The sequence below is a fragment of the Cyanistes caeruleus genome, chromosome 10 (genome assembly GCF_971803275.1).
Source record: "Cyanistes caeruleus chromosome 10, bCyaCae1.hap1.1, whole genome shotgun sequence".
In the NCBI taxonomy this organism is placed as follows: Eukaryota; Metazoa; Chordata; class Aves; order Passeriformes; family Paridae; genus Cyanistes; species Cyanistes caeruleus.
Window position 1 is genome coordinate 18,385,491 of NC_141710.1, and position 16,405 is coordinate 18,401,895.

General features: G+C 43.6%; 1 protein-coding gene across 4 annotated transcripts in view; it reads right to left on the reverse strand.

The window, feature by feature from the left end:
- USP13 (ubiquitin specific peptidase 13) overlaps positions 1–15,505 on the reverse strand; it is a 48,815-nt gene extending 33,310 nt beyond the window's left edge. The window contains exons 1-3 of one of the 4 annotated variants that reach the window (XR_015274556.1): positions 15,207–15,457; positions 6,630–6,755; positions 2,545–2,605 (exon numbers count right to left, since the gene is read on the reverse strand). Coding sequence is in view for 2 of the 4 variants with exons in the window: in XM_086844095.1 (XP_086700221.1) it covers positions 2,545–2,605; positions 6,630–6,755; positions 15,207–15,359 (340 nt within the window). In the remaining 2 variants the exon portion in view is untranslated. Of the gene's footprint in view, positions 1–2,544; positions 2,606–6,629; positions 6,756–15,206 lie in introns of all 4 variants that reach the window. The other 3 variants (XR_015274557.1, XM_086844095.1, XM_086844094.1) reach the window with 3 other exon arrangements.
- Positions 15,506–16,405: the final 900 nt, after the last annotated feature.

A 16,405-nucleotide genomic window follows, 5' to 3' on the forward strand; every position in this document is an offset into this window, starting at 1 on the left:
TGTCTGGTTTTGTCTGCCAGGGCAAACCCTAGCTGGCAGGTCACATACCTGGGCTGTATCAGCCAGGATAAATTAACCATGAGCCAGCAATGTGCCCTTGTGTCCTCTAAGAAGGCCAGTGGTGTCCTGGGGGCATTAGGAACAGTGTGGCCAGCAGATCAAGGGAGATCATCCTCCTCCTCCACTCTGCCCTGGTGGGGCTGCACCTGGAGTATTGCATCCACTTCTGGGCTTCCCAGCCCAAGAAAGGCAAGGAACTGATGGAGAGGGTCCACTGGAGGGCTACAAAGATAATTAGGGGACTGAAGCATCTCTCTTATGGGGATGAGCTGGGCCTGTTCAGCCTGGAAAAGAGACTGAGAGGGGATCTTCTCAGTGCACATAAATATCTTAAGGGCAGGTGTCAAGAGGATGGGGCCAGATTCTCTCCAGCACTGCCCAGTGACAGGACAAGGCACAACAGGCACAAACTGAAATGCAGGAAGTTACAACTAAATATGAGTAAAAGCTTCCTTTCTTTGAGGGTGACAGAGCACTGGAACAGGCTGCTGGGGGAGCTTGTGGAGTCTCCTTCTCTGGAGATATTAAAAATATGCCTGGGTAGGATCATGTGCAGCCTGCTCCTCATGAACCTGCTCAGGCAGGGGATTGGACTTGATGATCTCCAGAGGCCCCTCCCAACCTCAACCATTCTGTGATAGGTGCCCAAGATCACAATGAGAAAGACAGAACTAAAACATGTTAGATGAGATCAGCAGCTCTAAACCAATGAAAAATTGGTTGCATTAAGAGATAAGACACCAAACTTTGCTGCTGCCACGTGCAAAATGATCAAATATCTCTCTGTGCTTTCGTTTCCTCAGCTATGATTATTCAGGAATAATTCTTTGTTCTTTGCTTTATGCATGGCCAAAACCAGTAACATCTGCTAATCCAAGAAGTGGACACAAAGCATTTGGAAGCATGGGAGTACTACCTCCAGGAAGAGAGCAGAGCTGATACCAGTTTACTCCCAGCCAGTGGGGGCTGCATTGGAGACTGCAGTAGAGCAACAGACCAGGTGAGAAACACTTTCAAAGGTGCATTAGATTCCATTAAGTGCTGGATTAAATGGTGATAGATCCATGTCCTAAACCCACCCCATCAAAACTGCACTGTCCTCAGGAGCTCCCTTGGAACTTCTGCTCAAGACCTACTCAGAGGGAACAAAATACTCATGCACAGCAGTGTAATTTGAGGATTTCAACAGAGATTTCACATCAGAGACACTCTGTGAGTACCCTGCATGCTGGCATACTTCAGTGACAAGAGTCTTCAGGTGTATGCAGAAGACCAGCAAGAACAAAATTTGAATGTGCTTTTGTACTTCATATGTACACTCGCTTTGCTAACACTGTGCAACCACTGCTGCACTGTTTGGTTTGCCCAGCTTTGTTTCTGAACCAATTATTTTATAAACATCCAGTGACAATCATGATTTTCAATGTAAACTGGCAGTAAATGGCATTTAGGGCAGCATCTGCAATGTAACGGTCTCTTCCTACAAGTTTAACTTTTTTATGGCTCATTTTCAGTCTTTTTTCTTTCTCAGTCCTCCTTGCAAGACTTACTTACATTAGCAACAACAATTTAATCAATCACAATCTGCAAAGGCCTCTTAGGGATACATTCCACAGATCAAAGCAATTCCAACAGAAGCTAATTCTATTGTTTCTCCTTAGCCATAAGAGCTGGCAATTGTAAAGAAAACATTTCACCTTTTCATTACCTGAAGAAAAATTCACTATTCACTATTAATACAGAGACAATAAATAATAGATGAATTGGAGAAATACCACAAGCTGTGGGAGAAGAGAAAATACAGGCTTTTCATCACATTCTCCTCATCCATATTTATGAGTCCCTCAGGTTTTCTGAGTAATCTGAATAAATGGATTTTGGATGATACAGGCATGGTAAGAAAACTGCTTTCCATGAAGCAAGGGAATAGAACTGTGGACATAACAGAATTAGAGATGCCCATGATGTAGGTGCAGCTGCATTCATTACAGGAGAGACCACAACATCACTGAAGATCATTTACCTGTACAACAACTTTAAAATGGTAACAACCCTTCCTATGACCAGCTGCTGAGCAGAACAGAGCCACACTGAGGCCCTAATATATCTAAACATTAAATATGGGTCAACATTTTAATAAAAGAGTGCTTGGTGGAAATTACAGAGAAAGAATGGGCAGAATTAGCAAAGAAGTGCCTGTCAAAGTCTAGGCTGTTTCAGAGTAGTTGAGGATCTATTTTACATTAAAATGTTTCATGTACATATACACACATCTCTCAATATGCAGCAAAATGGTTAAGAATTACTTATTTGCCTTGAAAAACTTCAAAATCTAGAACCAAAAGTTAAAAAGAAAACCAAAACGAACAGCAGGAAAGGAAAACCCAAAGGAGCACCAAAGCCAGACACAATGGTGGGCAGAACCCAAGACCACATGCAGACAGAGTCAGAAAAGGACTGTGTGAAAGCAGGTGCTCACAATACCTAAAAATAGCTTAGCATTCCTCCTTTTTGGTAAAGCTCCACCAGATGCTCCTGGTACCTTCTGGAAAGAGAGAAAGAAACAATTAAAAATCCATCAAGGGAGACAACAGTAAATCTGCATTAACCCCTGCTATCAAATCACAGTCCTGGATGAGCAAGAATGTAAATGCTCTTTGCTCACCTCTGGCACTGGGACTCAGCACTGCCCACCATCCCCAGGGAGTGAGGGAGCCTCCACCTGAGTCCTTCACTCTTGGCTTTTTCATCAGAGGGTGTCTCACAGCCAGCACGGGTAACAGCTGGTCTGTCACCAAGACAGGGACACCCAGCACTTCTCAAAGCTCTCTCCACTAGATCCCCAACAGTATTTCTCAATGACTAAAGCTGAATTAGAGAGAAGAAAAGGCTATTATCTGCATAAAGGATTCAATCCTTCATAACTAATTCCAGTAGGACCACTTTGCTTTGATCTGTTAGTTCGGTTCATTTTCTTCTACCTAGAACAAAATGCCCTTTCCATCAGGATCTACACCTGCTTCCATTAATCCAAATTACCACCATGTTTTCTAAATATTAGAAAGTGTGGGAGAAACTCAACAACACTCAAGCAATTGTTTAGTGGGGGATTTGATTGTATTTTTTAATTTAAGCACCACAGCAGAAAAGAGTAACTTCCAAATGAGATTAAGTTTCACTACTTTTCCAGTTCAGAATACCTCAGACTACAAGGGAAAACAACTAACTGAGGAAATGCTGAGGTCAGTGCACTTACTCCTTAAGCTGTTGATTAAACGGTACTATTAAATCAAATTAAATCAAAAAAGCCTCTGTGGCTATTTGGTGCCAACATGATGCATGATGCAGTGTGTAATGTTAGTGTAACTGGCAAGGTTGTTAGGCATCTTTTTCTTTTTTTTTTTTTTTCAATAATAATATTATTGGGATACAACAGGTGGAGAGAAACCAGCCAAGAACCCGTCAGCCTACAGGGAAAGTTCATGTTCGCCTCTGCCCCTTCCAGGCAAAAGGGTCACATATTTTGGGTGGTTCCCTTCACCATGTAAATAAAGCTTTGGCCTAAGCAAACTGCTTTAATCATCAGTGAGGTCTTACACATCATAGGAAAATTTTCCATTCTTAGAAAGAGCAGATGCTGACAAACACCCCCTTGGCTGCATTCAAGAACAGAATCCATTATCCACATAGAAAAGCCCTAGGGAAAAGTCAGGGTTGCAACTCCAGCAGTTAAAATAAAAATAAAAATAAAAATAAAAATAAAAATAAAAATAAAAATAAAAATTCCTCAATGAAATGAAAATAACATGCAGAACATTTCTTTTTTTAATGTTTCTGGAATTTAACAAGTGGGAAGGAAGTAGCTAGGAATCTATTTTAAATATATTTTAAATCTTCTTAAAAGCAGTAGCAAGAAACAACATAAACCAATTGCAAATACATTATGAATAAATTACACCTTCTCCAAGGACTATATTTCCAGAACTAAAACAAATTTTTTTCCAATACTAGGAAGCTCCAATTGAATTCTGGTATCACCAAGTGTGATACTTGACTAGAGATTTCAAAGAGAAAGAAATCACATGGAGTGTTTATATTTAACTCAGGGTGGCAATGATTTCAGTTTGATTTTTCCAAATACAAATACATCAGAATTGAAGATGCTTAATACTCCTGAAATACCCATAACCTGACAGTATTTTTTTACCTTGTCAGAAATCACTGAGAACATTCTCCATTCACAAGCCCATTTTTGTTTCTAACAGATGTGACACACCCAACAAACGGGAGTGACACAAGGCATCAGTAGCGGCATTAAATTCCACTTGTGATGCTCCTCAGACAAGGTGACAGTGCACCTTGTTCTGCTGTCTCCCACTTTTTATGCCACCATCCCTGGATAACATCCAGAAATCTACCCCTGTAGGAAATCTTGGTGCTTCTCTGCCCGGTGTTTTTAACAGGACTGAGGGATCACTACAGCACCAAGCTAAAGCTCTGCCTGGAAATGAATAGCACCCAGGCAATTGTATGAAAGCCATGCACTACAGGAAAGAGGCTGATTTAAATATTCTGAAGAATGTGACTCTGTGGAAAAGGAAAAATAAAAATCAATTTCCTTTATTTAGCTAAGAATTTTACCAGAGGTGTTTCCACAACTTGCACTTGTGCCCATCTCTGATGATTCAGCAGATGCCTCTGGTGCTGAGCTGCCATAGGCAGATACTCCAGCTCTACTTGCGCCAGCAGGCTGAAGATGTGACCCTTATTTTCTAATTGAATTATGACAACACACACAACTGACATTTATTCAAACATCTTATGAAGCAACCCTGGATTTCTACAGCAATGCAGTGCATTCTGCAAGGATGATGCCAAGGGAACCACAGGCAGGAATAGCAGCCTCACTATATGAATCTTAAGATAGCATACCCAATGCCTTTGGCTTTACTGTATCCTACACCATCAAAAGCTTGGCTTCTAAAACCTAAACCACAACGCAGCATGTGCCAGGCACTTCATAAAACACTTGATGTTTCACATTGCTCAAATGAAAACATGGATAGCACTTAAGAAGCAAATAGTCATGGCAAAAAAAAAATAAAAAAAATTCCACAGCTAATGTATGAGGACTTCTGGCTACGAGCCCTATAGATGATGCAATATTCACCTGCCCTGTGTAGTCAAACCCTGTTTCCTACCACATGACCCAGAGAACCAGTGTGTTGCCACCTTCTAGCACAGAGCCAGCCCCTCTGCTACATCATTATTCACCCGGAGAAAAACAGGAACCACTGAACTTCTTCAATCAAAGGGGTTTGCAACACCAAACAACAGTTGGGATATCTGTTTCTCCATTTCGGAGTTCTTCAGCCTAATCTTCATCAGGAAAGGAATTTTTGAGACCCCATTTTAACCTCAGTTTGCCTTTACTTACTGTAAGAAAGTTATACACAAGGAAAGCTGACAGGATTTCTGCTCGCTTGTCTCTAGATAGCATCTTTCAGGAATGTAAAATTCAGTCAGAAGAACCATTCCTAAAACTCAGTTAACAGAGTGAAGGAAAATGTTGGTATTGCCCTTAGAAGGAAAGGTAACTCTAAAGTATAACAAACATCGTTTACCATCTCATCCTGGAAGACATGCAATCCACCTCACTGTAATTCTGATAAAATACGAACACTCCTCTACTGGAAATGAGATAAGTGGTAAGGGCACTTTACATAACTCAAGGCCTTCATCACCCAGGGGAAGCACTGCTGTAGAATGAGAAACAAGGATTCTAACCCACTCAAATGTAGCTATTTTAAGCCCTCTAACTTGCCAACAGAGACAGAGCTTATGGAAGAGTGAGCTGTAAGCAAACCCAGTGCCTTCCATATAGCTCAGGTCAGAAGTAATTAAGAGTCTTAAAGACGCCAGACAAACCACAGACAGAGGTTATAAAGCACAGGTTGTGACAGCAGATATGTAGTGATGGTGTGGAAGAGCAGTGAATACAAGGCTCTGTATGCACACCCATGTGTGGGAAAGGCTAAGTGGGGGCAGTGTGTGTCTCTAGAACCCAGAATTTAAACTAAGCTTAAGATCCCAGGCCAGGACAGAGTTTAACTGTACAGGTATTTTAGGATGAAAAGTAGTGCTGTCACCCTGAGATGGAACCTCATATGAAAAATAGATCTCAGCAGCTTCCAGCCAAATCTGAGCCAAACCCAGTAACTGCAGACTTGAAAGGCAGGTTTCAGAAAAGTATTTAGCTATGTACAGTGTGCACATAACATGCAGACAATATGTATGTGATACACAGAAATGAGAAGTGAAAATCACCAGCGGAAGTCAGGAAGGAGCTGCCTTTAAGATCTGAGTCTTTAGGGCTTTTGATTCATCTCAGAACTGAAGCTATAGGATTGGTTGGGATCCAAGCACCTGAATTTGATATCCAGCCCCAAATCTGAACGTGTGCATTTCAGTCACTCAGGACTTGGTCTGTGTCAGAAATGCATTACCCAAATGAGCACAAGAGATATGAGAACTGCTGGGGTAGTTCCTTGGGAAGCCACAAGTCTCACCTCTATCACGTGTCGTTTCAGATGCAGATAGACACACTGTCCTGTTTTCCGGTAATGCCTTTCGATGTGTTCCCTTCCAAATCCCAGAAACGTGTTCATGCACACATAGAGACCTCCTTCTGAGTCCTACAAGAAATGACACAAACAGTTACAGCAGGGAAGGAACTGAACAGGACAGGAAGGACCCAGCACACAGGAAAAAACCCTAAGCAGACCCTTTCTGTTATCAGGCACACACTAAAAATATGGTTTTCACAGCATATTACGGTGCTTACACTATCAGTCCTCTAAGAAACTTCCCCATCATATCACATATCGTAACACATCATCCCACAGCCTACAGAAACTCTTTGAAATTAGTTACCCTGCAACTCCACACTAGCGAGTGTCCAAATTGGAAATTTAGAAGTTAGTCTCAAAAAATTCCACTTGAGTGCTGAGCCCAGAGAGGTTCATAGGCACAGAAATGTATAAAGCATAGAAATAAGCATGAGCATTTATTTGAAATAGCAGAATTTCTTGTGGGAATTTGATTCCAAGAACATCATTCCAAACCAGAAGTACAGCAGAGTTGATGGTCCAGGGACTCTGTCACAACTTCTACAATTGATCACAATCTTACCTGAGAATAAAAGATCTCAAGCGACCTCACAGCCCTTAAAACTGGCTAACAAAAACCTGGCAAGTGTTTTGTGCGCATCCTTCAGTATCTATAAGGGATCTTCTCCTTTCATGCAACTACAGAACTTGTAGACAGGGGCATTACAAAGGGAATATAAAGATTTATACTCCTGGTGCTGATCACAAATGCTGACATTTCAGTAACATAACCTGCCATCACTTTTTGCTCTCCCTAAAACTGGGTGCTGATGCTGGCTGTTACCAGGTTCTTGATCAGTTTTAGCACCACTCTAAGATCTCTCCTACATCAGACTGCCAGAAGGACTTTCGGTCATCTGCTCATTGGTGTTGGATCAATTTTTTCAAGCCCTCTAACATGTATTGTTTTGAGTAGGTGGTGCATAGCAAAGATTGAGTCTTCCAGAAGCTCTGTGACCTTCCTTCTATTGTGAGCGTGTTTGTGCTATTGGTTAGCACAGAACATCTTGTGTTAAATTCCCCAAAGAACAACATGAACTGCACTCATTCACAGGAGCCTCAGAAGTAAAATGCAAATATATATATGAAAGTAAGGATCATTATCTCCAGAAACAAGTCATGCTAGATACATAGATTGCTGCCTGCTCTTCTGTCCTGCATTCCAAATCCTTCTGCATTACCTCTTTCTGTGAGAAAGTCATAGATGTGTCCTCTAAAAGAGGATCCTAAAGCTACCCAGACTAAATAAAAAATAGTGTTGTCACTCTAGGGTCTCAGGAATTCTGTTTGAAGTTTTGTTTTCTTGGAGATCATTCTCTCTTTTTCTGGAGGGAATCCAAGAGACCACTGAACCGTTTCTGAGGCAGCCTATGACAACAATCTGACACTTTCAGTGTAGGAGCTAAATGTAGAGTCTGAGTAAGTTGGTTGTGGTTACTAACAAAACAGTTTCTCCAAGAGAACACAGGCAGAATGTTCTCTCCCACAGATTGGAAAGAAGTGGACAGACTGTTCAAAAGCCCAAAAGGTCAAAGTAAAACAGAAGCCTGTGTGAAAAAGACACCTTTGTAGATGGCTGAGTAAAGGATTAGGCCCCTATTTGGTGCTCAAAAAACACTTGACTGTAATCTCAGACAAATTTTGTGCTGGTTAATTTAACCCCACTGAGCATACAAACAGTTCTGGAAGGAATGATATTTTACATTGTCTGGGGCATGTAAATCTTCGTATTTGACATTCATTTTAGATATGTGTGAAAGGTTATGCTGGAGGAAGGCAGCTTATCTAAAGAACTGGGGATGCTATTCTACACCAGAAAAGTATAACTTGTCCTGACAGACAAAACCAGGAACTTTAGCTGGGTATTTTTCCCCCTCATTCTTGCTTGAGGATGCAGCAGACATGTAGTGTGAAGTTTAGGAAAAAGTAATGTATAAAGTAACATTCTCTTCCCTTATCTATCTAAAGGCACTGTTGGAGCAGAAGCTTGTACATGCTCAGGCTCCATCACTGCCCAGAAGGCCACTCAAGAGAAGATTAGTCTTCTCACCTTCCAAGAACAAGGAAATGGGATTGCTCCTCATTGTATTTCTTCCTGTTCTTTGCTGCTGAGGTGGTTATGGGTATGCCAGGTGCTTTATTCAGAGAGGGAAACACACAGCCCACACCAGGGAGAAAAGTATTTAAAAGAAGGAAAAATACGTGCTCTTTCTTATTTAGTCACCAATTCATGCTTGGAGGAAGGAAAGAGGCAGAGAAGGTAAAATGCACCACTTGCTCCCTCTCAGACTCAAAAACAGAGCAAGGAAGCTGGTGGGTGAGCAGCAAACACAAGCACCTGCCCGTGAGGACAGAGAAAGAGAGATCATCCCCTCATTTCACACTGTTTGTGGCACCAGACACCAACAGCTTTCAAACACCACTAACCTGATCAGGATTTGAACTGATGACCCCCAACCCATTTTCAACCTTCACGAACCATTTAGATCCCTCTGGGAAATTTAGGGTTTAGCAATTTCAGCTCCTGAGGTGGCTCAGACAACAGTGACTTTGTACAAACACGAGGGCTGTGGTGATCTCCTGACATGGCAAACAGCTGCAGACTCAGGGACAGTGTCTCATGCACAGGTGTTTGCTTTAGAACCCCTGGAACAATGGCAAATTTTGCTAAGACAGTTATCACAGAAGAGGGTGAAATGGCACCTTGAGTCTCCACAAGTCTGCACACCCAAACATGAAGAATGAAAAGCTCATCCATCCTGTCATATATAAAGTAAAATGTGCCAGTTATGGCGCTATCTTTGTACATTCTGTCATGGTTCCCTGGGAAGAAAAAAACAGTGTGGGCCAGTCAGCTACTAAAAAACCAAACCTCCACTCCACAAGGTGGATTTACTGCTCACTCCCACCTATAAATCACAGGTGGACTCCAGAGCAGCACATATGAATTCCAAAGCAGTGTCTTGGACAAATCACACGTACAGGCAGGATCAAGGCTTCACAGTTAGTGAGCAAATACAATGGCAAAACTAAGGCTGGGTCAGGAGTACTTCTAACCTGCAAGCAGGAATAGAGAATTTCCACCCATCCATCACCACTGTTTGGGGTCAGTTTATCCAGGTGCAAAGCCACTGGCAGAGGTGTCTGAGATCCACCAGGGCTGATGGCCAAGCTCCAGCCCAGTACTGCAGCCCCAGCAGTGCCACCTGCACTGCTTCCACAGCCCCTGAGATGTGGGGATTTTGCTTTGTGCAGACCCCTGGCTGTACAGCTCTGTTGATCACAAAAACAGTGTTATGCTTCCAGAACAGAAAAGCTGTGGGGGAAGACTTGAGAGGAAAACTTATATGGTTCCACAGCGTTTGGAACACAATTCCAGCATTGTCCATTCATCTGCATCTCTGCATTTATCCTCTGACACTCTGGGTATCTCAGAATTCAGGTCTCTCTGCTACCCAAAATATTCCAGTCCATCACCACTCTGGATAACTGGATAGTCAGCGACACATGACAAGGAAAAGGCTAGTAAGATCCAAATTTAAATCCACCCCAAAGAAGTGCACAATGCACACAGACACTGGTTGTTCTCCCAAGCACCATAGTTACTTCTCATGTGTCAACCACTGCAGGCACAACTTCTGCTGATGTTACCATTCTCCAACTTCACTAGACCAGTGAGTTAACTGATGTGAAGCAGTTGAGTGTCCTGGTGCACTTCCAGCCAGCAAAACACCTGCCCCTGTGACAAGTTTGGTGTGTCCCTGTCAAGCAGCAGTACCACACTGCTCTGACTTTTCACCCACCACCACGCAATTTACTACCTCACTAGCTGGAGGTCATTTTGCAGCTAGGCCAGAATCCTCATCTGGAGTATTCCCTTCATCTTGGTGTGTTCAGTCCTCTTGTTTCTTCTCTGCTGCTCTCATTCCATCAATAAAAACAAGATCCAAGTCTACTCCTCATAGACACGGGCCTCAGTGACTTTCTGATTTTCCTCAAGGAATATTGACCAAAGGAACCACTAGACAGGAGGTGCTTATTTCTAGAATGTTTTATGCAACACAATCACCTATATCCATTACACACTCCAAACTCTCAAGGATTTCAGTCTCAACTGCACAACAAACAGCAGAGCATCTGCTCAGCTCAGACTTTGGGAATTGTCCTAACATAACCATCATAGAGTTCCAAAGCCACAAAAATGAAGTCAGCAAGGTGTCAAAGGAAGCTGTTGTCAGCAGCAAGGTTTTCCAGGAGGGCAAAGCCAAACTTTCAGCTGCTCAAACAAACACAGTCCTGCACTCTACAGAGACAGCCTGCTTGGTCCTGTCACCGTGTCAGGCTCATGAGCTGTGCTGGGGCTGTCACCAATGCCCTTCATGGGGAAGGTTTCAGAGCACATCCATGTGCAGCATCCATAGCTCACATATAAACCCTTTTTATACTCCAGCTTGTATCCCTTTTCCAGCTGTTGTCTCTCCCCCAGATGCGTCACTCTCACAACTAGTGACAGGACCTGAGGGAAAGGCATGGAGCTGTGTCAGGGGAGGTTTAGGTTGGATATTAGGGAAAGGTTTTTCACCCAGAGGATGGCTGGGCACTGGGACAGGCTCCCCAGAGCAGTGGTCACAGCACCAAGCCTGACAGAGCTGAATCAGTGTTTGGACAACAGTCTCAGGCACAGGGTGGGATTGTTGGGGTGTCCTGTGCAGGGCCAGGAGTTGACACAGTGATCCTCATGGGGCTCTCCCAACTCAGCACATTCCATGACTCTGCAATTCTGTGATAAATGATCAGAGGTTTTTGAGACCAGTATCACATTAAAAGGTGGAATTTCCAAAGCTGAGTATTATCCTTCTAAAAAAATAATAGTACAACAGAAGATTAATTAATACAACCTTCATATCTTCTGCATTCTACTGAACACAAAATCAGGCTCATTCACCAAAAGAGGAAGAGAAGTCACAGTGGACAAAATAGGAGAGAAGAAACTTATAGCACAGTGTTGGAGATGTGGAAAAAGTCACCAGGAGGCACGGCTGCATCTCAGATCTGAATAATGAGAGGTGCAGGACTTTGTCAGCCAAGTTTCAGGGAAGTGGTTGGCTCCCATAGCTGCTGGGTCAGTCCCTGGAGGAAGCAATACCCAGCACTAGGCCAGGCTTGTGTTTTGTAGGCAGCCTGCCTTCCCTCCTCAATTTCTGTACAAAGGAATGGCTAACTGGAGTAGCAGCCCTCATCAAAGAAACACAGTTTTTCGAGAAGACATCAAAAAATCTCAAAAAAGTAATTAAAATGTAAATAATAAATGGCATATTTTCTCATCTTATGAGCCAAGAAAACTAAAAAGTGTCACTAGGTCTCTTAAGTGCAAAGAAATTCTCCTCTTGCTCCTGCCAGTTTTCCAGGGACCAGCCCCAGTACGTTCCATTGGAAGCAGGCCAAATCTAAGGACATGAATTTCTCATCTGTTTATATTTCTAACAATACCACCTTTCTGACAAGATCACCATGATACAGTTAATCCATGTGGAAAAAATACATGAAATAGCCACTTGTACTTCTAGCTCTCACTTCTGAAGTCTCTCAACTAATGACTCTCACTGTAACACAAAGGTGACATTGTTCTCACATCTTCATCCAAGGAAGATTTAAAGCTCATGGAAAAGGAACCTCAACCAGCTTTGGGAACAATCAGTGAAGCTGCCTATGTCCACTGGAACATGCACTACTCCAAACCAGACAAGATGTCACAACTGACAGAGTGATCAACGGGGCTGCAAAAGCCATGTCTCACTGCCATGTTAAGCTTTGCACAGCTGGAAGTAGAAGAGGGAGCTCCTCACTCCCAGTACCTCATTTTCTTTGGCACCCCCTGACAGGAAAAGCTCTGATTTTGACCATTCCACTCGGCTTGGCCCTTGCAAATTTCCTGCAGCATCTTTCTCTACAATAATAACATTACTCTGTACCCAAACATTCACAGGTCTGATGGTTTTCAGTTTATTTTAAAGATCACAACACATCCTTATAGGAAAAGCATTAATATACAATTAATATAGCTAAAGACACTTGACTGTAGAGCCGCTGCATGACCAGGCATGACATGACATGCTGGAGTTAAACTGTAACAAGGAGCATATTTTAAAATGGCAAAATGAGATGGTGAGGAAATACTGAGAAATATTCTTACAAGGGAAAAACCTCCTCCAGCAAAAAAGCAATCTGAAATTTTAGCATGGCTAACAAAACCAAGAGTGTGTTTTTTAAAATTCGTGAACATTACAACAGGGCCAACAGTGTATCTTCTTTCACAAAGAGGCAGGTGCCTCAAGAGGAAAAGGCTCGCTTAGGTAATACATTGATAGCCTAAGAAAATAAGTCACAAAATCAACCTACTACAAAACATAAACATCTCCTCTTAGCCAAGAAACAACCTGTCTGTATCAGACACTTTCACTTTCCTTCTGAATGAAAAACTGCAAAAACACAGCTTTGCTGTTTTCAGTTTGTAAATGACAGTGTTTTACCCTAGAAAGCACACATTACATATGCCCCTTAGAATCTCTATACTACAAACAATATCCAAGTATCTATTAGATTATATGGGAATTTTAAATAAAATCTGAGGCAAATATTTCACCCAGCTAAGCAGAGGAGTGGTATGGGCTGAAAAGCTGGGGGAAACATTAGAAACTGAGGCTGCTTTTATTTTCATTGGTACTGCACAAGTTCAGCCAAGCCTTTTGCCCAGTGAATGCCCATAACACAATTTAAACAAGAAGCTTTTACACTGGAGAGCAACACTTTCTTAAATCTGAAATCTCTTCCCGATAGTGTGAAAAGGATGAAAAAAATTTCAATTTAAAAAAAAAGAAATCATACATGCTGCTTCCCACTCCTTTTGCTACTTTTAGCCACAGTTTCTGTTAAGTTTGGCTCAAGTGTTTCATGTTTTCTTCAAACATATTGTTTAGCTAAACACAGCTTTTGCTGTGTTCAGCTGAGGCTTGTTGCAGGGGGTGATGATTGATTGTTTTTTAATCTGTAGCAGTATTTTATATTCTTTCCTACTTGTTAACAGAAACTTTTTATAAACCATAATATTGAAGAAGACTGAAAGTCTTACTAAAAACATCAAGCATGTGTTCACCCTAGCAGAAATCTAAAGGAAAGAATGTGGTATATTGATTTTCCCCCGCCAAAACCTTCTTAAGTATGTAATGCAATTATCGCCTCTGCGGTGGAGTCCGATTTGGCAGTTCTAATCAGCCCAGCTCCCAGTACAGTCAGGGCTGCTGGGTGACACTTGAGATCTGAAGAGTGTGGGTAAAAATAAACCCTGTTCAACAAGACATGACGAACACCAGACAGCTGAGTCACCTTTAAAATCAAGTCTGATATTCTGTATTAAAAAGAATTATCAAAAAGAGGGGGAATTATCAAATAGAAGGGGATAAAGGATTCCAAAAATGTGTCTGAAGTGTATCTTTCAATGAATATTCTGTAATGTAATGAGCTTCCTTCTGATTGCTGCCACTGAAGTTAACATCAACATACAGCGCTCAATCACCTTTGGGAAACCTCAGTTTCTCACTGAGAAGCAACTTTTAATCAAATTTTCAACCTCTTTTGAAAAAGTCTAATTTCTAAGCACCTGTTTCTTACGAAGCACTGCCCATTTATGAAGGCTTCCAGTATTAGCAGTGGAGTTAAAAATTGAGTCAGGCCCCAAAGCTGCCATGGAACCCATGCAATCTGTGGAGCTGGGGGATATTTTGTAAGACACCATAGAAATAACAGCACAGAAAGTTTACTGCACATGAAGCATTTATCTAACTGCAAACGAACCAAGCTAGTGGGGAAATACTACAAGTTCATTGAAGTTCAGTGATGTAACTGAAACCCTGGGGGAGAAAGTGTTTCAGGGGAACTTTCACACTAATTTTCAGGATGAGCCTTTACCTCGGAAGCTTTCTCTGAAGATTTGGAATAGAATGAGCACCGAGGCAATAGGAAAGCAAATTAATTGACATCTGCTCGCCAAAATACACCAACGAGAAGGCCATTACTCTCCCTTTTTTACTGCCTCGGTGTGAAAGCAAAAGCGGGGCTCCGGGTGGAGCAGACAGACCCCGACAGCCAGAGCAAGCAGGGGAAGTTTCCCCAAAACCACAAAATCCCCGTGTCCAAGCAACCACTTCAGAGCGCCTTGAAGGAGGAAAATAAACAAACAAGCGCAGGAAGGAGCGGCGCTGCCGCGGAGGAGCCGCAGCGATGTGAGGGGAGCGACCCCGGCCGTGGGGAGCAGCGGGAGGGCGAGGGGGCCGCGGCAGGTGCAGGAGGGGATCGGGGGCACTCTGAAGCCTGAGGGGGAGGCAGCGGCCCGGGGAGGGTGCGAGGGGCTGCGGCGGGGAGGGGAAGGGGCCGCGGCGGGCGGGGACGCGGAGGCAGCCGGGGGTGGTTCGCTGCACTCACGGGCGAGTCGTAGGAGAAGGCACATTCCGTCTTGTAGACCCGGTCCCCTGACTTGGGCACCCGGATCGTGGGCATGTAGGGGACGAGCAGCTCGCCCAGGTCCCCGGCGGCCATCTGCGCATCGCCGCCGCGGAAGAGCGCGGCCCGCTGCATCCTCCTCGCCTCACTCCCTCCCTGCTGCCCTCCCTCCCTCCCTGCTCCCGGCCGCCCGCCCTCCCTGCCGAGCCGCTCTGCGCGGGCGATGGAGGCGGCGGGCAGCCGGGCCCGGGGCAGGGCGGCGGCGGGAGCCGGGCCCGAGGGAGGGCAGGGGGAGGGAAGATGCTATTTTTAATCCAATGGCAGCGGCAGCGGCACCAGCTGCGGCGGCGGCACTCGGGGGTCCCGGCGGGGGCGGGCGAGGGGCAGGGCAGCGGGGCGGGATTCCCGCCGAGGCCCCGCGTTTCACCCGCAAAGCTTCGCTCCCCGCGGGGCAGCGCGGAGACTTCACCCCTGCTCTCCCCGGGTAGCCCGGGGCAGGTTTCCCTCCGACCGGTAATACTCTTTTATACGCTCTGTTATTTATTTTTAAGCTTCTAAAAACTACGCATATATATGTGTGTGTAAACATATACATATACGTGTGTGTGTGTATACATATATATATGTGTGTGCATGTATGTATGCATATGTATATATACACATATATGTATTTATATATGTGTGTATATATGTATATATACATATAAATGTATATAAGTACAAATGTATAAGTATATATATGTGTACATATATTTTCACATGTATATATGTTCGTATAAAATACAGTGAAAAAATCTCTGTATTTTCATTCTCAGCCCCTCATTGTGGCGGTACAGGTGTCTCACATGGCTCTGCACAGTCCCACCGGGTCCTGCTGACAGGTGGGATGTCCCCACTGCCGAAAGGAGCTGCTCCATGTAGGGGGATACAGGGCAGGAATGCCCAGCCTGGGATGCCTGAGAAGCCTGTGGAAGTGCCAGCAGCCAACCCCCAATTTCATGTCTTCAGGGACACTACCTTTACCTTAAAATGCTTTTTTTGGACCTTTGCTGTGTTTCTCTCTGCTCTTCACTTTGAAAGAATGTCAGAGAAATGAGATATAAGGGTGAACTTTGTAAGAAGAAAAAATATTGCTATTGTTTTCAAGCAGTATCTAGTAACTACTACATATGCCTGGCAGC